This window comes from Cinclus cinclus, chromosome 13 (assembly GCF_963662255.1).
Source record: "Cinclus cinclus chromosome 13, bCinCin1.1, whole genome shotgun sequence".
Lineage (NCBI taxonomy): Eukaryota > Metazoa > Chordata > Aves > Passeriformes > Cinclidae > Cinclus > Cinclus cinclus.
The window spans coordinates 7,542,794-7,570,679 of NC_085058.1; the positions used below are offsets into that span (position 1 = coordinate 7,542,794).

Sequence of the window (27,886 nt, forward strand, 5' to 3'; positions counted from 1 at the left end):
AGACCTTTCATTGCAGCCATTTTAGATCAGCACAGTAGTAGGAAGTTACACAGCATGTAAAATCAAATACCCTGCAAGGGACAGTGGCATTTTTAAAGCAAGAGAAACCTTTTGAGGGGCAGCATCAGTAAATGTATGACAGTATTACTAGGCTGTGTGTAATCACAACTAAATGCACAACATACAAATAGAAAGATTTTAAATAGAGATGGCAATGTGCATGAATAAAGTCTACCTTCATGCACACTCCTACCTTGCTTTAAAACAAAAAGTAAAATAAAAAATAGAAATAATCACAGACCACAGCTAGTCATTCAGCACTTTTCCCCTCTATTTTCTGCTTCATCACCTCCATGAACCTTTTTCAAAAACTATATAAGTGAACTATCTAAGTGAGCAACTCATTTAAATGGCATCCTGGGGAAACAGGTCTCTAACCATTTGGTTTCAGAAATCCATTATTAAGCTCCACTGAATCTGCATGGTGAAGGTATTGCTGAAGATGTCAGCCAGGCAAAGCAGAAATTAATTTGCACTAGTAGCTGTTATTCTCTAGCCACATAAACATTAATTTGGAACCTCTCTAACAACCTGCTTATAGTGTTAGAGCACTACAAAATTAGTTTGTATGGGATCTTTAATTCATGAATGAAGAAACAATCTTTAAGAGATTATTCATATCACCATGAATAAAGTCTATTGAGAAGGGTTGTCAGTTCCAGGCGTGTAAAACCTACATGATTCTATTCATCATAGGCAATTTTACATTAAATGGAAATACTGCCAATGATAACTTATCCTCCAAAGTTTGGTAACATTTTCTCAAAGCTCTATGTGCTGTCCCAGGTGAACATAACAAGTTCCAGATTATAATGCAATACCCTGGCTCAGCACCTGAACAAAGCTGAGTGCCACTGGTGGGTGGTTTCTCTGCACAGATATAACTGGCTCGTCAGAGGTGCAGAGCAATTCAGAATCCATTATGTTGTGGGAAGCCTGTTTCAGGACTATTAGCTGAATGGCATGTATTCCTGCATGGTTAAATCCCGAGTTAAATTCTCATTTTGTTCCCAGTACGATCTCTTTTTGCACATGAATGGCCCCAGCTTTAAATAAGTGATGCTTCAAAATGTCCTTTTCAGCAGCCAGGAAGAGGTTGAAGAGATTGTCCTGAAGCCAGAGTGTTGCTGGTGCTTGAGCTGATGCTGTGCCACAGGGATCTGCTGGGAGGGCCTGAGCCCACATCACAGGCATGGCAACTATTTCAGGAGTAGCAGGAAGGAACTCTGCCATCAGTGCACATCACAGACCCAGGACAGAGAGCTGCCACTGAGCACTCAAAGTAGCAGAGCTGGGGGGGACAGCAGACTTTTAAACCAGCTGTGCTGCTGGCAGCATGATTCAGCTGCCTGCCACTGCCAGGCACATGGCAGAGCCATCGCAGGCTGGCATGCAGGACACTGCAAGCATATTCTGAAAGCCAGGAGTTATTCTGAAGTGTGATCTTGCACTCAAACCTAGTTCAAAGAGCCTCTTCCGGGAGCACTGACTCAAATGTGACTTGTACTGTGAAGATAAGCCCTGAGTGAAGATGGCCCATGCTGTTTTCATGGTATTCTTTCTGTTATTTGAAGTATTTAGAGCCTGAAAGAGGGCTACATATGAACTAAGTAATTTCCACGTGGATCACTATATTTAAGGTTCCATCAGTGTTTGAATCATAAATCCTGCCATTGCTCCTCAGCTATAAAAACTTCACTGCCTGCTGAGGCTCAGTTTATAGCAGTGTTTTGAGGTTTTAGTCATTGTTGGATTGACTCATCTATCACAAGAGGAAAGGTTCTGATTTTAGAGGGTTTGTCACTCTCTGTGGCCCCAAGTGAAACTGGTGAAAGGTGGGGCACGAGACATCCTGCAGGGCTTCTCTCTGCTTAGCAGAGGTTTTTGGACACTGTTTTAAATGCTTCACAGCAAACTACATTGACACTCTTTTCAACAGAGTTGTGCAGTACCTCCCTGTAAAGTTACGGGTGGGCTTGAAATGCTTCATAGAACTTGACCAGTTTTTGCTGCTTCGTTTTGGAAACACTTACAGAACATTTTATGTGTTTTGAACACACACACAAAAAAGGAAGCCCCTATTACAAACCCTTTTTGCTATAAAGGAGGAAAGAAAAATGGCTTCACAGTATAATCAGAGATATTGGAGAGTCCTCAAAACAGTGAATGACACCAGACACTGTATCATGTTGTTTGGATTGGTGTGGATTTTCCTCCACGCCAGCTGCTTTAAGTCACTTGCTTTTCAGACAGTACTGGCCAAGTAGCCCTGCTAATGGAGAGTTAGGTTTCCTTGGCACAGTGGGAGTGGGATGGAGGCTGCTTTGTTCATCTCTCTCCATAACTGCAGTCAAGATCTGAGAGGACAGATGGCAAATTGCTACTGGACTGCTTGTCATGTTATTTTGTGGCAGTGCAGTTAACGAAGGGAAAGTAGCTCACATCAGGCGACTTGAATGGTCCTTCATTCATTTTTGAAGGTAGAGATAATAATTTCTGCAAATCTTTGAAGGAAATTGCACTGTCTCCATTCTTCCAGTTCCCACTCCTGATTTTGTCTATTTCTTCAATTTACACAATCCATCAGACTGGTCACCTTTGGAAACACAGTTACCAGAGTCTCAAACTATCTTGCCCTTACCCTGTGCTCATCAGAATATATAAAAGAAGTGATAAAAACTTGATAATGCTTTGTGAAAGGTGTTAGCCTGGATATTATAAACTCTGTAAAGACATCTGTAGAACTTTCAAATGGATTCCAGCACATGTAGTATCTACATTACAAAAGCTATGCGGCAACTGCAAGGGGAAAAAGAACTAAAATAAAACTGCATGCATAGAGTGGCATGCAGTGATGTGCAGCACCTAGCAAGAAACACCTACTTCCCAGGGACTAGCATAAGGTGATATCCTGACTAAAATCTATAAACTGTAATTTCTGCACTTCAAATTTAGATTCTTTATTTTTACATGGTTAAATCTCACCTAAATTATAGAAAAAGTTATGTCTCTTTGAACTGGGCTTCAATTACATTGAACCTTAATAAAGACTTCAGGAGAACATTTTAAGACATCGCTTGTTACACCATAATACTATGTTCCTGACTGGTACCCTCTGGCAAAACTGAAGCTAATAACTGTAGTCTGAAGTTAACAACACCCTGACAGCCAGTGAGAAACATGTAAAACACTTTCTTTACTGATTTTCATTTTTGTGCGCTTGAATGCCATCCTACTGAAACCGGCAGGTTAGTCAGTTCATTAGCTCTTATTGTCTCAGCACTTGCTCATTAAGTATTCTCAACATCATCTGATCCACAATGTCAAATTACCTGTGCCTAATTACATTTCTCCCCCATCATTTAAAGTCCTGTTATGTTTAATTTTTGCTTCACACAGCTTGGGGTTTTCTTCCTGTTCCTTTTCAGGGTCATGCACTGAGCTCACTAAACTGTGTCAGCTGAAAAAGCCTGAATTCCTACAGGATTAGTACTGAGAGGATGGGCTGGAGGGTGAGTTAAGCACTCATAAACTGGCCAGGTGGCAATAGGTTGTTGCTATGTCTGCTTCAGACAGCCATAATGGCAGGATGAATCCAAGATCCTCAAAAGTCATGGGGAGTAGTGAAAGGGCTGCATTTCCCATCCCTGCCCGTGGTGCTGGTGCACAGCAGCTCCCTGTGTGGACAGCCTGCAGGAGAGGCCAGAGCAGTGTCTGCTCCAGCTTCTCCCACCTGCAGCCCTGAGAGCAGCACCGTGACCTCTCAGTCCTCCCACACCAAGTCAGCGTGGGGGTCTATGCAAATACCCTCTCCGTGTGCCAAGGTTAAAGCTAAACTTACCTGTTAAAGGTGGCTCAGGGCTTCTTAGTCATGCAGGCAAAATGGAATTTTGCTATCTCAGTGGTGAGGATAAAAGTCAGTTACTTAAAAAAAGCCATCCTGGTGCTTCTGCAGGGAGACACTGAAATGAAGATTGCAGCTGCTGGCCAAAGGACTACCCCTAATCACCTGTAGGTGTGGGCTGGAGCTGCAGCCAGTCTTGATCTTGACGAAGGTAGTAGAGGGAATTAAAAATTTTGGAGAGGTTTGTATAGGAATAAAAAGCCACATAAAGAGTTGTCAATGTGAAAACAGTTGTTCAAGCCATATAAAGATGGAGAAAACGTCAGTGTACATGATTTCTGACAAAAAAGATTGGAATTCCTGATGTCTCTTTTCCACCTGACTTCCTTTTCAGGATGTCAGTGCAATTACCCTTCACTTCTCCAGTGGTCAGCAATAGACCTTTTTATACAGTAAAATGGTTTTGGCTCAGCTTACAGCACATATTTCCAATTATGCAGAAAATACTGTGTAAACAGTTATTACCACTGCATAAATAATATTAATAATATCCCATGATCCAGCATGCGAGATTCAACATCAGGAACAGATGACAGAATGTCTCGGATTTCTTAAAAATAGGTGCAAAAGACAGAAAAATATTCAATAAGATGTCAGAAGTGAAAAATATACATTTCCACTGTTGCACCACATTTTTGATACCATTTCAAACTTAAACACACATTTTTATTTGGTGTTTCGACTTTTGCCATACCGGTGACATTTCTGCATAAAAGCAGAGCTCTGGTGTTTATGACCTAATCTTGTAGTGGCACAGTCTCCTGCTGGGAATACCACGCTCCTTCAAAACTACAGCAACTGCTGCAAAGGGTTGCTGAGCCAGAGCTGAGCAGCAGAGTCAGGATGCAGTGACAGTTCTGCATCACCTGGCCTTGGGGTGTTAATGTAAAACGAGGGCCACTCTCTTTCCATCAGCTGCTAATTTGCCCTGATTCTGCTGGTGCAGAGTCCCCTGGAAGCTGGTCTTTGTTATTTTGTACTCAGCCCCTAACTGATGATGTAACTGAAAGCTGAAGATGTTTAGGGCATCACGTTCTTTCCCACATTCCACTCCAAAGCAAATTTAGCCTGAGACACCTTCACAGCTGGGATGATACCTGCCTAACTCTTGCCACCCTCTACTCAGACTCTGGCTTCTTCAAACCTTTAGGGATAATTGCAGCTGTGCTCAGGATTTAGTTAAGTATCTCCTGTAGCATTAAGGTGAGCTTTGTAGTGAAATCTCCAAAATCCAGCCTGAAAATATCTTCATTATTGGTGTGCTTCCTGACCTTTGATTTAATTTTTAATAGCTTTTCTTAATCAAAGAATTAAACTATAAAGGCCAACCAAAATGTGAGTAGTTAATTAAAATGAAATTTGAAAACTTCTCTTCCACTGAGTTCTTAGGTATATTAGATTTGTGATGGATGGCATGCAAATGGCTCTTCAGGCAGTCTGCATGCTGAAGGTCTTTGAAGTAAAGAACAGCTCAGGGGAATTGCTGCTAACTAGGAAAAGTGGAGTTTTGTTGATAGAGATAACACAGACTGGCACAGATTGCTGCCATTATCCGTTTTGATTTTTTAGGAAAGCTGACTTTGGACTGTAAATGTAATGAGGAACAAGGAAATAAATGGCTATTCTGAGGCTAATTGAGATAGTTAATTGTTATATATGGGGAACAGGTCGAGTTTCCCTCTATGAACACCTCCTCCTCCCAGTAATTTGTGATACAGTGAATAAAGGTTATTGAGGTCCCCTAATCTTTAGCATTTTCCTGGTTTGGGCTGGTTTCATTTATTCAATTTTTTCTTATTTCAACCCATGTGTTTCACCTTTTCTTTCTGATTCTCCACCCCACCAGGGGATGGGCTGAGTGAGCAACTGCAGGCATTGTTTTAGTTTCTGGCTGGGGTTACACCATGCCAGGCACAGCCTCAGCTCAGCCTGCTGTCCTTTGTTGCATAACCCTGAGGGTAGAGTGGCAGTACCAGATGCAGTGACAGCTCCTCTGTTTCCTGTCCAAATCCTGTCAGTGGTGAACAAGAACCAAGGCTAGAATGTACGGGAGGAAAGGAGAATGCAGTGGAAGAGTGTGAAAAAGCTGAAAGCAGAATGTTAGGGCAGATGGCTCTTGTATGTGTAGGCTCAATTTTATAAACAAATTTAAAATATTTGTAGGAGAGGACCATTGTTAATCTAGTGGAGTTTTCCTGCATGGGACAGGTGGGATTAAGGCTGGATTCTGCACCCTCATTCTATTTATTTTTTGTTTTGGAACTGTGTCCTACATTCAGTAATTCATCTGCCTGGCCACATTTACTAGAACTATTTCTTCTATAAATCAAGGAGTGGGCCCCACTTACTAGAAATAATGCTGGATAAACAAAACATTCCAGCTCAAGTTACCTCTTGTTAGCAGAGTGCTCTGTTGGTGTTGTTACTTCAATTTTGTGCAGCTTCTCACCTTCAAAATATGTCCTATCTTCATAAATGTTTTCTTAATTAGACTGTACTGTTTAAAGTTCAATTTATGGAAGTTTTATTTCAAAGCAATGCCTTCTTACATCATTTTCCTTTGAAATACACTCATCCAGGCTGGCCTATGTATATGCATGTGATACCATTTTAAAAATTACTTTACAGAATGTGTTGCCTAGTGTTTATTGAGTATTTTCCTTTCTTGATAGTTTGTAAACATGTCCCATCTGTAATATGTGAAATTGTTCAGACTATTTATTCTCTTGTGGGGTTTTTTTGTTAATTAAATTATTATAAATGTGAATATAAGAGTAGAAAATCAACAAATGGATTTTTTCAAAGATACTTTGTAAATCTTACCTCTAACCCACAAGCACGTTATTTTCAGCAAATTAAACATAAGGAAAACTGTTCCTCTTTAGCAAGAGAAGGGCCAGGCTGAGCAGAGCAGTGTGAATGGGAAGCAGCCTCTGGGGCAGGGGGTGCAGAAGCTGTGCTTGAGCCACAGCAAGCCTCAGGTTCCATGGGATGGAAACTGTGGGAGGAAACTCTGCAAGTCACTCAGCCACCTCCTGAGGAAAAGCATCCAGCAGCTGGGAGGGAGGGAATGGGAGAGGAGGAGAGGAAAGAGTGGTGCACAGGTGCCCTAGTTTACAGCTCTGCTCTGGGTTTAACACTTGAGCCAGCACATATTTAATACAAGGTTTACTGTGAGCTTACACATAGTTACGATTCAGACTTCAGTAATTGTAGAGTTTGACCTATCTAGAAATCTGAAAAAAAATGGGGATTTTCAGATATGTTCTGCATGGGCATTGAAGCCTGGAGTTCCTGTTTCATTCTTGTACATGGAGTGAAACGAAACAGTGAGGAAGTTAACCTGAATACAACAGACAAGTATGCCTCTGCTTGGAGCTAAAGCTCTGGGAGTGTTGGAAAGGTTTCTAAAGTTAAAATGCTAAAATATTACTACAGCATTCTGTGCTGCTGGGATAGGGCTAGATGTTCATTTTTGGCTTTTTGAATTTCTTTTTTTTTCTCTTAAAAATTAGAAAAATACCATTTCAATTTTACTTGGGTTAAGGTTGAGTTTGGAGTATGAGATAAGGAATCTGATTACTTTCCTTAACCCAATTCAGGTGAACTCTCAGGGGGGTTGTTTGTCTTGCCTTTTTTTTTTTTTAACTTATGCTGTTTGTGTCTGAAAAAGGCCAGCATTTTCCACACCAACTCATCTTACATGTTTTTGCAAAAAACATTTGCTTTCTCCCAAGTTTCTTTATATTGCTTTAAAAGAAAGGCAGTTTGCTCAGACCATACACAGGTCTCCCAAGACAGATGCAAATCCATCACAGCAAAAGCTGCTGCAGAAAGAGCATGAAAGACTGAGCTTAGCTTTGAGCAGAGCATCTGTGAGAGGAGCTTCTCAGGATGTAGATGTGCTCTGTCAGGCCTGAGCTGTGCTGCCACTGGCTGCACCAGGGCTTTGTCCTGACAGTGGGCTGCAGAAGTGGCTTTCACCCAGTTCCAGGAAAAAGAAGCTGAGATTATAAATATGTGTGAGAGCCTCACGATGTACCATTTTTGTTACCATGGGGACGTAATTGTAACAGCAGCCTCTCCTTTTTTTTTTTTTCCCACTACATCATTGTTAACAAGAGATTGTATTTAGATATGAATGCATTCATTTTTGCAAAGATAAGCAGGGATAAGGCACATGAAATGAGCAGAGTATAGCATAACTAATGACATACATCAGCACATCTTGCATGAAAAAATTATTTTGAGGAGCAAGTTGCATTTTTCAAGTTACCTTATGAATTTCTGTGATTAACTGTAGGTTTCACTCAGTTCAATTTTTGAATACAGCATAGAGCTTAAAGTGCACTTAAATTTCTTGCAAACATGCAAAGTAATAACTGTCTTCGGTTGCTTTATTTACAAATAATTCTTGATTCCAGCATATTTTGTAGCAGACTCCTGATGAGAGGACTGAACCCTGAATTAGTTTTAAATACTGGCTCTAGGTGCTGATTACCATTGCCAGTCTGGCACAGATAGGCATCCCAGCTCTGAACACATCTGGGAATTAACAACAGTACCACAAGATAAGATCAAGCAATAGAGCCACCATAGCCCCACTCATTACATGGTGCTAAAACCAGAGGGAATCAAAGCCTTTGAACTTGATTTATTTTCCTAGAGGTTAGCTGCAAAACACTGAAATTGAAAGGTCAGGTTGTTACACTTGAATGTACCAGCAGACTGAAGTGGAAGGTAAGTGTGTGTGTTATTTCTTCAAGGAGAGAAGAGAAAGTTATGGGAGAACAAGGAGCTGAACCCCAAGCTGTCTCTTCCTCTCCCTGTGTGTGATCAGAGCACATGGCTCCAGTACCAGCCTGCTGCTGGCATTCATCTATCCTATTTTTGTGAGTAACAGCAACAAAAAATTTGCACACCTGACCAGAGCATATTTTCCATGATTCAGCATCAGCCAAAACCTTTGAGGAACACCAGAGCCACAGAGGCATCTTACACAACTCCAAGGAATAGCTCTGTGCACTACAAATGGACACAGGTAAAGCCAGCTTCAGAGAGTCAGATTGATACCTAGAAAGGCTGACCTGGAACAGAGACTAGACAAAGCTAAAAGGACAAAATAGGTATTTACTGAAGGGTCTGAAAAGGATACACCCTGGGCAGTGCAAGAGCCTGGCCAGGGCTGCACCCAGGATGAATCCAAGACAGATCCTGCTCACGAGTTTTTACACTTTTAAAAGTTTTGGTTCATCTGTATATTGGGGTTAATTGTCCAGTTACAGCCCCAGCCTATGAAGCCTCAACCCCCTGGCTTGCCCCCTTCCCTTCAATGTTGGTTATACTTTTTGGGTTCTGGTTGTCCTTGATTCTCTAGCTGGGAAGGGATTGTTTTGTCTAACTACCCTGTGAAGAGAACTTACTAACACCTAATATGAAGTTTCAGAGTTACATACCACGCAGCAGAGAATCTGCTAAAAAAGCTGAAAGCTAAACCCCAAGGTATCAAGCTAGCAAAATGCTATTACTGATCCCAGACAGTATCTCTATACTATATACATCCTACCTCCATCTTCCCAAGTATAAGAAAATTAAGCAAGGAGGAGTTGCTCCAAAATTCCTGTGATATGTAACATTACTCATTATCTTGGATGTCTTGGGCTCTCTGTTCAATCTAGGATACAGCACAGACACGACCATGGCAATTTAAAAACTTCCTGGGGAGGGGCAGAGTACAAAATACATTGCTTATCCTGCTGAATGTCTGCAACTCTTGACACAGAAGTATTGCTAAGACACTTTGAGATAATAGCTCGAGATGAGTCATATTACAGAGGTTCTAATTATTGCTTACCCTACGTCCTCTGATGGACACACTCCAGAGTCCTCTTGTAAAGGGTCTTCCTTTCTTCCTTTCCTGCTCCCCATGAAAACCCATCTTGCCCCCACTTCTCTGATATGCCTGTAGAGAATCACTCACAAAGGCACTGAGAAACTGTGAGCTTAGCTGAGAGGAATACTTTGATGGAAATCAACCACATCTCTGTTTCTTCACAAATGCAACAAGCATCATGACTGAAATGTCAGAACACCTACACGGTCCTTCAGGCTGCTTTTTCCACAGCACAAAAGAGCAAATTCTCCTCTGTGAAAATATTATTTCTGTCTGTGGGGACAGAGATTTAGTGAGTACTCCAAAATCCATAAAAATGCTCATCTGAATTTCTTGAGCTCTTGTCAGTGCTCATTACTTTTTCTGTCCTCATACTTGCATTTAGTAATTTTGGAGATGGTGGGTGAGAGGCCTCATTCCTTCCTTCCTGCCTTCCTCTCAAACCCTAAACCAGCACACCTGTGTAGTTACTGAGAGCAGTCAAGGGGATGGCAAGCATAGAAATGTGCAAACTCTTCTGACTGAACGCAGAGAACAAGCCAATAAAAGTTCAAGGTACCAGTGCTGTATATACTTAAACATGTGTGTGGATCCCCCAAGTCTGCACATGGTTATTGATCATCTTCCCTTCAGGGGAGTTTTTTATGAGAAGCACACAAAGAATGAGGAGACAGGATTATAAACCATGCAAATGTGGCTTCACATTACTACCAGAAGATTTGGGAGAGATGAACTGGATGAACATCATATTCTTATCTTGCTGCCAATGAGCAGCAGCATGGCTCCATGCCATGCTCTTAGTGCTGCACAGTTAGCTGTTGTTGAAGCCAGGGTTACCAGCCTTTTCTTTTTACAAATCAAATTCTAGTTGCAGTAACAGGCATGAAAATGCAAGCAAAAGTGAAGGTTAAATCTGAATAGACATATACTTCAGACTGATTCTGGTTATTCTTCGAAAATAAATCTTTTAATTTTGAATAAATTAAAAATAAATTGGTTAACACAGTAAAGTAAATTATTTAAGCAATTAAAATTCAAAGTGAATTTTAAAAGATTTCTTTTTCTATATAAGTGCTTGTACAAATAGGCTCCCTGCTGCCTACTCATTGTGACTTTCTCTTTCTTTCTTTTTCTTTCTTTCTTATTTCTCTTTCTTCCTTCCTTTCTTTCTTTTCCATTTTTGTAACTCACAGATATATTTAGATTGAGAACGGTTGGATTGTTTAGTAGTCTATTCAGGCTATTGAATACAGCAGAGTTCAGGAGAAACCAAAGAATTCACATCTGTATCGTCTAAATTTGAAGTAATTAACATTCGCAGTAATTAACATTTGAATGTATTTATGTTAATATGCCGTTCAGAGATACAGAATTGTTTGCTTCTAATCCATCGACAATACTTTGTTCAACTGCTGTCAGCAATATTAGATTTGTAAATGACTGGAAACTCTTGGAAACTTGTGCTTTGCTGAGAGAAAAGCAGGCACTGTATCCACAGGGCTGTGAGCATGCAGCCCTGAGCAGAGACAGAGAACAGGAACAGAAATACCACCTTGCTTCAGCTGCGCTTCCTGCCTTCCCTTGCCATCATCCCCAGAACTGCCACAGCACATTCCTGCCAACGTAGAGACCCACGCAGATCACACCACAGGAGTGGGGCTGAGGCCGTGATGGTTACTTGGGAGCTGCTTCTTCCCTCATAATTCACCCAGCCCACAGCATCCTCCCACAGCACTTCCAGAAACCTTCCCAGAAAAGAAACGGGTCAGCAGGAGCAGCCACCTGCACTTGAACTTCCTTCTGGTGCACGCTGACCCTGCAGACAGAGGCCAGTGCAGCCCAGGAGGAAGCAGGGCACTCCCATGGCCCTGTGCACAGCAGAAGAGGCTTTCCCAAGGAGCAGCAGGTTTCTGGAGCGTGTAATTGGTCTGTGCGAGCAGAGACCAAACCACGCACAGGGGGCTCCTCCTGGCTGGGACTGAGCCTGCAGCTCTCCCAGGAACGTGGCAACAGGGAAACCATCCAGCAGGCACACGGGGCTGCAAGTGCTCAGCTCTGCTTGGACTCCAGGTACACATCCTTGGCCAGTGCAGGTCAGTGGTGTTCCACTGCCAACGACATGAACATTCATGATGTTGGGTCTTTAATCTGTCCGTAGAAATTACCAGAGACCACAACAAGCTGATCCATATTGGTCAAAACGAAACATGTGAACTTGTGTATCATATAGTGACATCCTGTATTGGCTACTGTCTAGAACACGACGGTCTTTTTTAGAAAGAGTAAAATCTCTGAATATTGCAAAGAGTATATTCATTTCAGACCCAAAATTCTGTGAATTAAAAGCTCTGCATGAGACCAAGTATTATCCAGATCTGACTCCCAGGAACTACATCATGGACTGTACTTTTATTTCATTAGCTGATTACTGAGGATTACTAACAGTTACCAGATAATGTGACTTTGTGGGTTCTGTTGTTCTAGTAAGAGGCCCTGTGCAAAATGTGAAGGTTTTATGTGGTGGTCCCTGTGCTCCACAGCAGTGTCACAGAGAAATCTGTTTCCTAGCACCTTAGCTATGCTTTCCACAGGAAGGTTACAAGCCCTTTTCTTCACAACCAGCACAGAAGTAGATGTTTAGTCACTTTTTAAGTTAATGAGGCATCCATACCAACACAGTTAGAAAACAAAATATGAGGTACGGAGTTTTAATGATTAAAACTGATTATTTATATTACAAAGAACAAGAAAAATGTCTGAGAAAATGCTTCACCTTACTCATATTAGAAAGAAAACCCACACAAACAGAAAAACCCCAGCTGATTTGTACTACAAAAAAAGTTCAAACCATCTCTCCTATGGAACCAGAAAGCAGAACAGAAGTTCTGATTTTCACATACAATGAACATCCCTAATGTCCTTAAGTGAACTATTATCAGGAGGGTTTTTTATAGCCTTTAGTCAGTCCTTTTTTCCTTCCTGCAAACTGCCTTTAATTAGTGTACATTCATTGCTTCCCAGTCCATCCTACACATCCTCCTGTGTTTAAAATATCTTTCCAGATCTAACACTGTTTGAGGAGACTAGGTAAAATGCTGATGGAAAAGTTAAAAAAATCCAGAAGATATTCAGAAGCACAGGAAAGATGGACAAATATCACAGAAATAAGGTTGCAGTTTCTCTTAGTATATTAATATCTCACCACAGTAGGTTAGGGAGAGGTGTTGTCTGCTTGTTAAAGTAGATCAATTATCAGAATATTTTAGAGTCTTGTCTGATCTGTTCTTCAGATTTCATCGAAAAATAGAATACTCTGTTTTCTGTTATAATCTGTAAGTTTCATGGTATTAAACTAACTAAAAATATCAGAAGGCATATCCCAGCATCTTTCCAGTTTTCTAAACTCTCAGGAATAAATTATGGTGGAATGGAAATGGCTGCAAAATGAAAGTGCAAACAGTTTCTCCCTTTAGCATGGTGGGAAAAAAGTTCAAGCAACAAACTGACAGGAAAATAAAGCTTGGAGAGATATTTTCTAATGTACACAAATGGATGTTGAAATTAAAAGAATAATGCAGATTTGATGAGCTTCTGCCACAGCCATTGTTTTCAAAGAGGCTGCTGAGGTCTGATAAACAGCTTAGGAACTTCATTAGCACCATTTTTCAATGAGCCTCTTAATTTGGTTGTTTTATTTGTTTTTCCAGATTTAAATTATTTTTTTTTCTTTTTCCCCCCTCTTTTGGTGGGCAAGATGTTTGTTTTAATGTCTGTTTCTTTACAGAAGCTCTTCTGCTTCTTTGAATGACAGCATGATTTTCTTTTCAAAATTTTAAGATATTTGACATTACTGTCTTTCCCAGTGGATCCAGGGTATTGGGTTGAAAATATTGATTTGAAGATCCTTACACAGAGCCTTTGCAAAGCATTGCATGTAAGTCATTGTAGTCAGCTGGATCACTTCACTGTGTAGAGCAAAACAAGGACAAAAGCCCTTGAATGTATGAAACCAAGTCATGCAAGTAACCAAGGGCAATGTAAGATAAGCAAATTTGACTAAGTTCAGGTAAATGTAAAAAAGTTTGCATGCCTTCATTTATCCTTTGGTCTGCACAAGTGAGCTGAAGAGCCTAAAGGAACAGGATTTCCCTTGAGATTCTGCTACTGCTCACTACATACAAACAACTATTCAGCGCTTTTCTTTCCCCTAACTAGAATTTTTTAAAAAAGGGAACAAGGGAAACTGGAAAATAAGCAAAACCTGTTATGTAGTAAATTATTTAACTGGCCAGCAAGTGTCTTCAGGAAACATGAAAGATTCCTGACTAAACAGTGTTATACAACATGAGTAAGAATTTGAATATTCATGCAGAGAAGTAGCTTAATTCAACTTTCTTAAATATGTGATTAAATGTTGACTCTAAAAAATTAAATGATTTATGATCAGAATAGTCCAAAATCGTCACACTCATACCCACCAAAAATGTTTGTCACCATGAGTGCTGTTGAAGAAGTCATAAGCTAAGACAGTATTGATCCAGCATTCTCCCAAGTTATGCAACTTGAATCAGAGCTAGAGCTCACTTGTGTTTTTTGAAATAAATGACACGTTAAGTGAAGAACCACCACAGGTAACTTTGTGAGCAGTTTAAGCTAATCTAAAGCCAAAGTACAGGTCATGTAGAGAACTGACTCCTCAGAAAAGGATAAGGTAACTCTCACTCAGAGAGGCACTGGTAGAAGCCAAAGCCATGGGAGCATGAGCCCAGAACTCAGAGAGATTTCTTCCAGTAGCAAAGGCTGAGATCAGCTTAGGACCCTCCCAAAGTGCTGCCCCAAGTTCCTCATAGAAAGCTGGCAAAAATTCTAGATACCAGCCAGACAGCTGAAAAGCTTATATATTGAGGGTGAACCATTGACAGCTACTCAAAGAATGAGTTCTGCCATGTGGGTTTAACAAGTTTTCATTCTCTAGCTTTCTGCTATGTTATTCTGAAATACGCACACATTGCTGCAAGTGGTCAAGAAATCTGAATACTTCACCAAAAGTATATTTTTTTTATTATTCTTATTATTTTCCCAAAGAAGAAAAGATGTTTCATTTTTCTAGAGCTGTTTTTTAGTACTATTCCCAAGTTGAAAAATAGAAGTTATGTTTAGATGTTAGGAAAAATCTACCATGATGCTAGTTGAATACTGACTACCCAGCAAGGTTGTGGAAACTCTTGCTGCCAAAGTGGTCAGCACATGACTGGACACAGCCCTGATTAACATGATCCATTTAAGACATCTTTGCAGCAGGGGAGTGGACAAGATAACCTCTAGAGGCCCTGTCCAAACTAAAATAAGATTGTGATTTTTCTACTCATTTAGATAGCAGTAAAAATTGTGTTTGAACTACCACTCTATACCTCAGTGTATTCCAGTTCTTCAGGCTTGTGTCTCAAAGCAGTCATTTGCAGCATAAATGTGTGACCACTTAATTTTGAAGGTTTCATCTTCTGGCTTTTGGGGATGAAAAACCCCCTGATACATTTCTCTTAATTGCATTAAATTACAGTTGATACAGATATGTCTGTATTAAAAATGCTAGGCTAGGCACAAACTTCACACCTTCATGCTCACTGCATTTGTTTTTCTGTGCCATTCCCTATTTTGTATGAGATGTAGCAGAGCAGGAACAGCACTGCTGATGTGTATATTCCTGGTGTTCCCTCCAAACCAATAGGCAGTGGCTGAATGTTCTCCTCTGATACTACTATTGGGATGGATGTTTAAGAGAAAACAAAAAGGTCAGAAGGTATTTACCCCCATTCATTGTTTAAAAATGTGGTGGCTGTAATTTTTTCCAGTATGGAAATTTTATCAGTGTATTTCAATAATCTGTTTCCCAAAAATGTATATGCTAGAAATTTTCCTAAGCTTAAGCTAGGTTAAGATTCCATACCAGCACTGAAATACCAGACAAGCAGAAGCCAAAGACCAGCTTTATGTGCAGATTGAGGGGTTTCAATGAGAAGCAGAGAAAAATAAGTAGCTTCTCTATATCCTATTCTTTATTTTTACTGTCATTGTACTGAAGCTATGACCATCCATTAGCCCCTCTTCCTTTCCTTCCACTAAGGTGTGCCTTAGTCTTTGTCTCTTAAGATTTTTTCTTTTTGAAGTCCACTCTTTCAAACCTCTTACTTTCCATTTTGCACCCCATTCTCTTCCATCCTCTTCACCCCTCTTCCAAATTCTTTTGCTGTATCTCAGGCCTATCATGTACTCCCACTTCTTCCCTAAATTCTCCCGTGGTTTCCCAGCTCTCCTCTTCAGTCATGCATCCCCAAACTGCATTTTTCTTGTGCTGCCACTGCTTTTCCTCCCCATTTAGAAACATTTTGTATAATTTACTATGTCAGCTTTCATTCTCATCAGACAATTAATTAATTCTATTTTTTAGTGAACTCCACTAAGCTGGGGCAATTGGCACTTACAGATCCTTCATTATGTACTGCTGATACTAGCATGCATATTAATGTGTAATGCCATTAAAAGAAAAACATATCTACAGCCATGGGGTAGAAAATTTATAGGTTTAACAGGACAGGTTAAAACTAGAAATATAACATAGGAAACATCCATCATGTTCAGAAAAGATTTCATATACTGTCTCCCTTTTTCTGTCAGCAAAGTCAGAGTGGAATGGAAGAGACTTCACCTAAGGAATAGCAGCAGCCAGATCCAGCCTGGCTCAATCTGTTCTGGCAGTGATTTGATGGGCTGGCTCTGGAGAGGACTAACTCCCAATTAGACTCAGTGGCTATCAGCTGAGAAGCCATTAAAGTGAATATATAAACTACAGGAAAGTGTGATGGTGACATGTTTTGTTTCTAGCTTGTTAAACCAGTAATTGTTATTGCAAGTAGCTGTCATTCCCACCACCATTTGCTTCTTGTTGACAATGAAGAAAACTCATTTGTTTTATAGTGTGAAGCTTAATTTACTTCATGGTTAGTTTCTTTCTTTGGCTGTCAATCCCAGATCTCGGAGGAAGAAATGCAGAGAGTTTTATGGCAAGCAGAATGAGCAGCAGCTAAACAGCCAGTACAAAAACTAAGGTTTCTGACTGATAGGAAGGCTGGCTCTTGAAAGGCATATAGGATCAAAAGCTCCCTTTTGAATCCTATTACCAAAGATTTCCAGTCATTGACTACACCCAGATTGGCTAGTGATCAGTGGGTATTTTCCTTTCATTTTGTATGGGTTTTAATTAAATTTGACAACTCCAGAAGAAATTAACTCCGTGTCTTGAGCTTTATCAGATGGGAAGATAATGCAATTTTGAGGTTAAGTACATTTTTAAGACTTTAACTTATTTATTAGTTGTCATAGCTAGTCTGATTCAGTAAAAACAAATGCTATAAATCCACTTATATATGCTGAGTTGCATCTCTGCGCCACTGTGACAGAGTGAAGCTTAAAATAGTCGTATTTGAACCCAAAAAAGTCTAAAGTGCATTGTACAAGTGCAGCACAGAAATACCTATTGATATATCAGTCAGGTGTGGTTGTAAATACAGTATTTAAGCATATAGAATGTAGCAATCTCATCTACATACCAAAGGAAACAACATAATTTGGATTTGGTTGGGATTTCCTCTCCCCTCCATCTTCCAAAATAGGTAGCTCTTAAGTGACTAGCAGAAATCAAGAACTTTGGTTTTGCAAATCTCTCCCAGACTATACTGCTTGTTGGTTCTAAGGACAGTTAAGGATTCAAACGGCAAAGTGTGCATTTTGAGCTCCCCTTGAAATATCTTCTACTGCTAAAAGTGTTGAGAACTTCTGAGAAGAGATCTAAGAAAGAGGTAAATTGTACTTCTAAGTTTAGCTCTTTAAAGATGCAGACAAAATTCGGCATTGTGTCTTGAATTAGTTATGCCTTCCAATTTCTTGTAATCTAACTTTGCTCTCCCAAATGTCCCTTCCAGGAAAGAAAAATCCACCCTTTGAAACAGTTTCCTAGAAGGTTACGGACTTACCACATCCATGATCTGCATGAGGCTGAGGGTAAAATACACAGTGAGTGGCTGGGAATCATTTGCAACCGGACGCTCCAACGGGTTGTAATTTTTCAGCAGCTCCTTGTAAAGCTTCCTTTGGAACTCGCCTTGCAGAGACTCTTTGGGCATAGGAATAAAAAGATAAATAATAAAGATTCTACATCAGAAAAAGCTCTGGCATGCTTTTTTCACTCCTATCAGATATTAGGTATCTATTATTACACCTGCTGCATTTCCAGAAAAAAAAATTCCACTTCAAACAGTTCATTAGCTACTACAACAAAATCCTAATCCCAAATGTTCATCCCAGCCTGTAAAGGGGATTACCTCTTTGATCATTTCTTGACTGGCCAGGACTGGTACACTCTAAATGATCAGGATGCTTTCTCCATGTACCCTTTGGTCCAGCAGCAAGAAGTGATGAAGAGGAAATACAGTACCTGTGATTTGACACTTGTCCTGGCATAGCTATAACCAGAGCAGTAGAACAGTGATATGGCAGAGGGCATCAGCAACACAATAGGAGAAAAATGGCCACAGGTTAGACTGACTGAACACTGTTTCTGGGCTGCTTCAGACAGAGAACTCTTGGGGCAAGTACACTCCATTCTCTGTTCATGCAGTTACAAATGAAGTGGGATACAGGGTTTCTGGCAGAAATGATAGTCATTACATTATTATACATGGTACTATTTGGGGGGTTCTGTCCTTTTTATGCTTCAAATCCAGGGAGGATGTTTATTCTGCCTTCTTTCTGTGGAGAGAAGGAGCAAGTCTACATGAATGGAGCAGAGAAGACCAGGGACAGAGGCAGTTTTCCAATGCAGGGGAATGCGCGACAGGGTAGGAACAGGTGCTCTGGGTGTGAACCCTCTCTGTCCCACTCCAGGCGGACTTCCCTCTTCTCAGTTTTCTAGTCCTCAACTCCCCCCACAAAAAGGCGCAGCCTTTGCCCTCGGACAAGCACCATTAAAATCCCTTGACAGAGTTCGCTCCCCCATTCCCACCGTCCCCCTCCCGCGTCCCTTCCCGGCCGGTCCCAGCGCTGGCCAGCCCTCGGTGAGGCCGGGGCCGGAGAGCGGCCGTGCCGGGGAGGACCCGCCCGAACCACTCGCACTCACCGCGTACGAGCCCCGCCGCCGCCAGCAGCCACAGCGCCAGCCCCGGGAGGCCCATCCCGGGAGAGCCGGCGCTGCGAGGGACGGACACGCCAACAGCAGCGGCGGCTTCTCCCGCTGCCGAGCCCCGCCAGCTCCGAGCCGCGGATCCGGGCCGGTGGGAGCCGGTGGGGACCGGTGAGAGCCGCCGGTGAGAGCCGCCGGTGAGAGCCGCCGGTGAGAGCCGCCGGTGAGAGCCGCCGGTGAGAGCCGCCGGTGAGAGCCGCCGGTGAGAGCCGCCGGGAGCTCGGGCCCTTCCTGCGCCCTCACCGGAGCTCGCCCTACGGCGCCGCCGGCCCGGGCGGAGCGGAGCGGTGCTGACGGCCCGCCTCCCCGCCCTGCCTCTCGCCTGATGGATTTCCCTCCCTTCCCTAATCCTCGAGCGTCTCCGGGCCGGAGGGGAGGGAGCGGAGCCGCTCGCAGGCTGCTGCGGCAGATACGGTGCGGCTGAGCGAGGGGCCCCGGCATTATAGAGCCGAGAGCGGGGGCGGCCCCCTCCCCCGGCGGGCACCCGCTGCCCTCCCCGAGCCCGCAGCGGCGCCGCGGGGAGCCCCGGCTGTCCGGGGACGGCGGAGCCGGGCAGGGGAGCCGGGCAGGGGAGCCGGGCAGGGGAGCCGGACAGGGAGCCGGGCAGGGGAGCCGGCCCGACCGCCCCGGGGAGCGCGCCCTGCCCGCGCTGCCCCAAAAGCCAGGGGACATCGGCCACCCCCAAGCCCCCGCCGCTCCCCGGCTCTCCTCGGCACAGGTCATTCTCCTTCACCTTCGGCAGCGGCTGCTGCTGATGTGCGAGGCGCGAATTAGCCCAAGGGGCAGCAGAGTGCCCCGAGCAGGATAACCCCTGCCGGGGGCGAGGAGGGCAGAGGGAGGGGAAGGCGGCCAGGGCACGGACCAGGGCAGGGCCGGTCCTTGCTGGCTTCAGCCAGCAGCTTGGCTTAGGTCACGTCCAGGGGGAGAGCGATGGCCACGATGATATTGCACACATGGCTGTTAAATCCCCAGCGGAGATACAGGGTTGGGGGCTCAGGTGATGGATGTTTTGTCTAGATATCGGAAAAAAAAACCATGGCTGAGGGGCACTGTGTTTAGTGCTTGACAAACCCATGACAGTAAAATGGTGGCTTGAGCTCTTGCCTGGGACAGGTGTAATGCACCACAGTTGGAAAGCAAGCCTAGAACATTCAACCCATTTTGTTGATTGTCTGGTCCCCATCTGCAACTCTAAGCGCAGTTTTGAGACCGTGGATGGGTTCTTTCTTTCAGTCCAAATGCCTGTCCTTCAAATCCAGTTGCTACATTAAATGAATGTCCTAGGCAGCTGCACTTAAAAAAGAATGGTATTGAAGAATGTCGTCATTTGCAAGGGGTAACTAAGTGCTTATTTTTCAAATGACTATCACACAGCAGTTTCTTTAGCCCATGTTAATTCTCAGCTTTAAAAATCCAGGTTATCTATTTCGGCTTAAGTACTGACCTAATTTATGTAGCTACTGTTTAAGTATTTTTAAATGTTGAGCACAAAAGCAGATGCATCTTGGGGCAACCTGAGTATTTCAGCAATTGGGACATCGCGTGTTCCAGCTGTCACATACAGCAGGACTGAAACCTTCCCCTTTTCAAATGAGCCGACATGCCAGACAACTTTACCAAGGTGTAATAGAAACCAGTAAGTGGTAAAGCCAACTCTCCAAAAGCCAAGTAAGAGCTGGTGGTTGTTTCTTTTTTTGTTCCCATGAGATATTGACCTTTTTGGACCAGCCAGCAACAAGAGTTGCTAGGGGAACTCTGTGTTATTCTCAGAAAAAAAAAGGGTTATTGTTCATTTGTACTTCAACCTTCCCGTGGCAATGCTCTTAGTATCTGGATTTTTGCCTTGTCTTATTTTGGAAAGAAGGCTCATTTTCTTTCCTCCTTCTACTGTTGTGCACTGCTGTTTTGGCACAGGTGCCCCAGATATTTGTGGGTGTTCAGTAAACACCGTGAGTTGTTCAGGCAAGAAATTTGGAGAGGAAATCTACAGTTCGTGGCTGACCTCTACTGTTGGCTCATGTTTCTGCTTTACACTTCGCTTTATTGACAACTGCCTCACCCCTCCGTGGTGAACACACTGTCAGCATAGTGCACAGCCCAAAGTCTCAAAAAGCAAACCCTTTAGGGGATGGTGCTGAAACCCCAAATTCCTGTAGTATAAATGAGGAAATAATAATTTTAACTATTTCCATGATAAATCTTGATTTATATTTTGTTTGCCGCAGTTTTGTTTTCATCTGATGTTAGCAAATTGAATTTCATAGGCACTTCAGGAATTCTTTTGATATTCTTTAATAGCAATGAGCACCTCAACTCCTCGATTAAACTGTGTTCAATCAGGTGCATTCTTACTAAAGGTTTTACCTTTCAAGTCAGACATTCTGCTGTGAATGCACATAAATGGCAGGAAGAAGTCTTATCTGCTTTCTGTAGACATTCTGGCTAATTAAAGTTAATTTCACAAACATTTATAGATATTGTGTAGATACTAGCAAAGAAAGATAAAAAACCAGTATACTGAAGTCCTCTGAAAGCCGTTATTTATGGCACTGGTTTTCTCTGTAGAATTCGGTGTTTACAATTTAAAAGCAAGCGGTACAGCCTGTGACCAGCAGAGGCTTTCTTTGCCTGCAGGGCCCACCAGAGACAATTCCCACTCTCTCTGAGCTTTGATTCTTCTCTCTGCTATCCAGCCAGGTGATTTGGAGGCAGCTGTTTCCCCTCCTAGACATAACTGCTTGGACACAATGATGAATATGTGCTCACTTTGCAGTTACAGGCTGTAGAAACTATGTTTGGTCTCCCAGCAAACCTTCCACAGCTGGGTGATTGTCAGAATATAAACCTGCTCTTAATGTCTGTTTGTTTCTCACATACGTGGGACATAATTAGACACATCCAATTGTGTGTCTGCCTGTTTGTGAATAACCAACTGCTCAAGGACACAACATTATGCACAGATCACATCACGTGTATCAAGGTCAGGTATAGAAAATGTGTGTGGTCATAGCGTGCATCTAGTACTGGTGTGCTGTCTATTGCTTCTTTATCTGAGAAGCAAAGAAGTAAATACATCAATGTACAAAAAGTTTCACCCAAGTGCTATTTCAGGTCTATTTTGAGTCTGAGAGAGGCACAGAGCTACTAGAGAAACAGCTACAGGATTCTGAATTAGTGGGTCTGTTGAAGAGACCCTCATCATGGCTGTAAGATGATTGTTTATACCCAAGGACCATCCTCCTAGCTCAGTTTACAAGGCTAATCTCGTGCATTGGTCAGTGAAAAGAGCCAGGGACTGAAGAACATCCAGAATGACTCATGCAGTCATTACAAGATGTTGCAGTTGCCCAAGGTTTGTAATATTCCAGAACTGTGAGAAATACCCTATTTTTCTCTTTGAACAGATTTGCAGATGAAAAAAATTGTGCATCTTTGTAATGTGACAGAAGATGATAAATTCTTCACTATCAGCCTGAGGCTGATAGTGAAGATGTGACCATCTTGTACTGTATCCATCTAGGGTGACTGCAGCACTTTCTGACTTTGATCTAATTATTGTGCATCTGCAATGACCTGTGGCTCCACATCAGAAAATAATCTGCTTTTCCTTCTTTTTCCTTCTTTTTAGTGAAATAAGTAAAATAAACTGGGATTTTTAAATGGTAGCTTACAGCACCTGTTAGATGCCCATATTTTCTTGAATGTTATTTGGATTAAATTACCTCTTTATTTGTTAGCTGCAGGGTTTTTTTATATAGTCCTAGTAATTGCAGCCCATGTTATTAGTTATTCTCTGTTGTTTACTTTGCCCAATGAGTTGTCTCAGGGATTGAGAATGCACATGTGACAAACTTGATTTTTTTCTGTAAAATGTCCTGAAACATTATATATTTCTTCCTTACAGGAGGTAGCAAGTAGGTTTGATGTTGAGTTTTCTATTGAAGGATGAATTAGTGATGTGAAATATGGTTAATTTTGTGATTGAACTTTATATTATCTACACGCTAATTTGAACAGAGGTTCACAAAGGCAGTGTCTTCCCCAAATTCTTAGTTCCTACACCAGTATGTGATTTCCAGAAAATTATGCATTCCCCAAATTGTCATCTGTTGGGAAGGATAAAGAAGAGCACAGACTTTTCTGTTGTTTAAAAATAACAAAGCTGCCACCCTGCTACTTTGTAAAAAGTAATTACAGAGAGTGTTTCTGAACAGTGCTCAGATGTGAGCAGTAAGGATTTGTCAAATTTGCCTAATGACTGTAAAACTAATGAGTAAGACCTGTGGTCATTTTTATTACTGTTAGCATACACTCACATTAAAGTGTGAGCATATTAAACAACAGTGGCAGCACTGCTGTGTTCTTGTGAATGAAGCATCTCAAATGCTGTAACCAGAGAGATTTCTCAGCATATCTGCCCTACAGATGCTTTTCTCTGTCCAAAGGAATATCACACATTTTCGCTGCCATCATGCTCAGCACATTTGCACTTTGATTTCTGTATAAGGAATTATTGTTCCTCTCATTTCTGCCTCTGTCAGGTCCTTCTGATGCATTTTGTAATTCCAGGGCTTGACATTCATTTCTCACTGACATACAAGTCGCATTACAGGGTTGCTTTGCCATCTTTTTTTGGATGAGCGTGAATAACAGAAAGTTGACAAAACTACTTTTCTGCACCCTGGTTAATTTTAAACAGCTACATAATTTAAGGTTCATAGAAGCTAATTAAAGTTGACAGGAAATCTGCATTTTAGGCCTACAGCTTTAACAGATCCTCATCTATAAGCATCTGAAGATCAAGCTTATTTATCTTGTCCTAAAGCAACACACTAGAAATTTTTCTTTTCTGAAAAAATTACCATCTGCTGCAATTTAAATAACTAACATGAATGTGATAGAAATGGTCACTTTGTTTGTAAAGACCATTGTAATAAGGCTTTTGACCATAAAGCCAAGCTCAAACCCTTTCAAAGACAGAATGTTGTAGCAAAACTGAGAGCAAATTAATTTAAACTTTGGACTTATATTTGAGCCAGGGGACATGGGACAGTTTAGTCTTGCAAAGCCAAATTTCTACAGCCAAGTTTAGTAAAAGGAAAACTAGTAAGGGTTCCCTCATCTGCTAGAGAATACTGAATTTTGGCCTTTAGAATCCTAATGGTTAAGTTTTCAGTTCACCAAACACATACATTTTTAATATGGCTTTGGGGAGAATTTTTTTATTTTTTTGTCTTGAAATGCATGGATTACAAATTTACGACTGTATCTCTTACCTTGCATAAAACCAGCACTCCCTAATATGCCTTCCTAACTTCTGCAAAGTCTCAGTATCGCTACTAAGGACATCAATCCAGTCCTTGTGTGATTTATTTTAACCAGTCACTGGTGAAGCTGGTGTTTTTCAACCATGTGAAACAACAAACATCATGTATCATATTCTGTTTGAAATGAGATCTTGTGTTTTCTGTAATTGCCCCTCTATACTGGCACAGCACACTGTGAGAACCAGCAGGGCTACAAAGGGCAAATGCCCTGGTGAGTCACTGGAGTCAGGGAGAAATCCGGAGAGGAATTCAGAGAGGAATTCATTGCTCTCAGCCCTGGAGAGCAGCAGCCAGTCGTGACTCAGTGCAAAATGCTGTCTCCAGCCAGCTGGTGACAGTCCTTCATGGAAGCTATTGCAAATGGGAGCATTCAGAGAATGGAAACAAACATGAATAATTTTTGTTGTCAGAACAGAGCATATTTGGAGGCTGTGGATGCTTTAGAGACAGGCAGATTTTCAAAGTGAGATTCCTTACTGGACTCAAAGGAACTCTCAAAGCGATTGCTAGATTGTTTCATTGATGGAGAGCTGTGGACCTCTGGAGGAGGGACTGAAACTACTTTAAATAGAGGGTTTGATGGAAAATTTGCAACAAGCAATTCAAAACACGAGATATGATCTATTTTATCTGAATCCCTTATAGAAATGGAGTCTTCATTGGTGTGTTTCTGGAGCACTGGAGATGGGTTGTGGGTTTGCCATGGAATGGAGGCCATGTTTTTCCTCATGGGCAGCCCAGCATGGAGCAGCTGTGCTCTGATTTCCCAGACACAGCAGATGTGAGCAGCAGAAAGTGCCTGCTGGCTCCTAGGCTTGCTGGAATGGCCAAGTGTGTGGGAGTAGTGGTTCCCTCTTCCAGCTGGGCTCCTGATGCTGTTGTTTGTGACACAGTCACTGGGACTACTCCCTGCTCACAGCTTGCTGGGGAGGATGGAACAGGAAAACCTTACAAATATGATTGCCTGGCAAAAGATTTTGAGAATATGGAAACTCTAAGAGAGATTGAAATGAAAGCCATCTCTGAAATACCAAAGCTTAGCTACTGAACAACTGGAAAACAATAGTATGGCCAGATGAGAGCAATCCTCTTTTGATTGAACAATTCCCTCTTCTTGCAGACAGGTTCAAGAGTCAGAGCAGACCCTACCAGCTTGGCAGAAGGGGTCCAAAGAACAGTTTTTAGGGTTTAAAATGTAACACAGTATGGTAATATAATGATTCTTATAGGCTGTGAGTAAATGCTATAGGATTTTTATCTTGTATTAGATTGGTCAGTGAAAATTAGACTCTTCAGCACAGAAGATAATTTATTGTACTGTAATGGGAACATCGCTCTCTTGCTCTTACTCTTACTATTGCTCTTACTCTTCTTCTTGCTCTTACACTTACTCTTCTTGCTCTTGCACTTACTCTTTCTTGCTCTTGCACTTACTCTTTCTTGCTCTTGCTCTCTTGCTCTTTGGTGCCTGCTCCAAGCTGTGGCCCTTGCACCCAGGCCCTTTGCAATAAACCACGATTTCCAAGCCCTGGCTTCGGGAGATCTCTGGTCTCCTTCCATGCCCAGCGTCCAGCCCACCGTCGCTCCTGGCACATCTGGTTTCACAGCTGTACCCGCCGGGCTGGGTCACGTCCTGTGCGGAGGCAGCGAGCGCAGCTGGGTGCCCGGTGTCGGAGCACGGCTCGGGGAGCGGGGCTGCAGGAAGGGACAGAGCACACCCCAAGGCCCTGTGCCCAGCACTGCCCTAACACCAGCCCCTGCCCAGCGGCCAGAGACGGGGCTGCTGCCCTCGGGTGAATGGATGTCTTGTAATCACACGTTGGATTGGAAATGCAGCCCTCGGTCCCATGGGATGCACGCACTGCAGAACCTGGCAGGGTAAAGGACTGAGGAACAGCCCCAGCACAGATGTGTAAGGAACCATTTCATGAGCCGTAGTGCACACATGCACAGAGGGAAGACTTTTCCAGTATTAGACCTGCTTTTCTTTTTGGTGATAGCTAGCTCTCAAAATAAAACTTCCCTCTTTTCCAGTAACATCAAAAGGGTTTTTGTTAGTCACGATTGAATGCAAATTGCTTTTAGTGTGTTTTTCTTGAAGATTTAAAAAACTATCTGTGGATAGTTCATACATTTATTATGGACAATTTTTTTCCAAAATGTCTTTTTATTATGACAGAGAAGATGAAAAAAAGGGAGAATTGGGACAGAGAGGGAGGAAGCAACTGTCTAGTTTTCTCAATGCTTTTAATTAGGTAGGAGGATTTTTCAAGCTTGGATAAACTTCTAGGTATTTGCTTAAGCATTTTTTTGCAGGGGAAATTTTAGAACACTGATTATTTTAATGACTAATTAGAAGTTTAAAAATATGATAAAAATAAAGTTAAAATCTGAATTAAAATTTGCCTACCAATTAGACAAACATGTTTGGATTTTCTTCTTATGTTCAGAGAGAATTTTGCCTCACACAGCTCTAGGAGTATCTTTTTCTATATGTCTTGCTGGTGATCTGTTTGATATGCTATGAGAGCATGAGAAAAATTAACACAGCTACCTGAGCCAGGCAAATAAAAAAAAAAAAGCTTACAGCAGCTTTCTATTTTTGCATTTCAAGTTCATTTTTAACCAGGGATGTTTGGATACCCAGATGCCTTTTAATGAAACCAGACTTTCAGAGATTTGTCTGGTTTTGCTCTCTACATGAACATCTACTTACCTAAAACTGTGTTTCCACCTTCACTAATTTACATAAATTAACCTTAATTTTTAATTACTATTTAAAAACTATTACTCCTATTAAATCTTTTGGGATGCCTAAATAAAAATTCCATGGGTCTCTTTAATGGCTGTAATTCGAGGCTATCTTTTTATCATGGTCAAAATTCTTCTTCTGGGTTCCCGGTTAATTGTGAAGATAATGCAATGTGGCAGGTCAGAGGCAACAATGACATTGCTAATGCCAGGCTGCAAGGTTAGCCTGTAAGTAGCTGAGATGGCTTGAGTATTTTGAGTAATTAAATTATCTGTTTATTGATGGATTGTCTGTGATAGTGATTTTTATAATGCAAAAATGTCAATGTTTTCATGATGACGATCATAAGAAAATATTAGTAATAGTACAATTTTTAAAAGCCCTGCACTGATTTAGAGCCTATGTCATACTTTTTTTAAGAGATTCAGATCGCCTGGGAGCTTCAGTCTTAGGGGAACCCAATACATTTGAATGCCAAAAAGTGAGTTTTCTAAGCAGGTAGCTGCATTTTATTCTTGGCAATAAAACAAATAATAATTACCAAACTGTATTTTAAAAATTTACCCTACCACTGGTATTAATTTTAATTTTTGAAGTTCAGATATTGTGTAATGAACACATTGAACCTGTTGACTTGAAGCTGTGAATGTCCAAGCCCAGGAGTGCCCAGCTGGGTGTGTTACAAGGACAGTTCCCCAGGTTTCCCTGGCAGAGG

General features: G+C 41.9%; 1 protein-coding gene across 1 annotated transcript in view; it reads right to left on the reverse strand.

Moving 5' to 3' along the window:
- Nucleotides 1–19,084, reverse strand: part of CHRFAM7A (CHRNA7 (exons 5-10) and FAM7A (exons A-E) fusion) — a 37,627-nt gene extending 18,543 nt beyond the window's left edge. The window contains exons 1-2 of the mRNA XM_062501433.1: nt 19,030–19,084; nt 17,888–18,027 (exon numbers count right to left, since the gene is read on the reverse strand). Coding sequence (XP_062357417.1) covers nt 17,888–18,027; nt 19,030–19,084 — 195 coding nt within the window. The remainder of the gene's footprint in view (nt 1–17,887; nt 18,028–19,029) is intronic.
- Between the last annotated feature and the right edge of the window lie 8,802 nt (nt 19,085–27,886).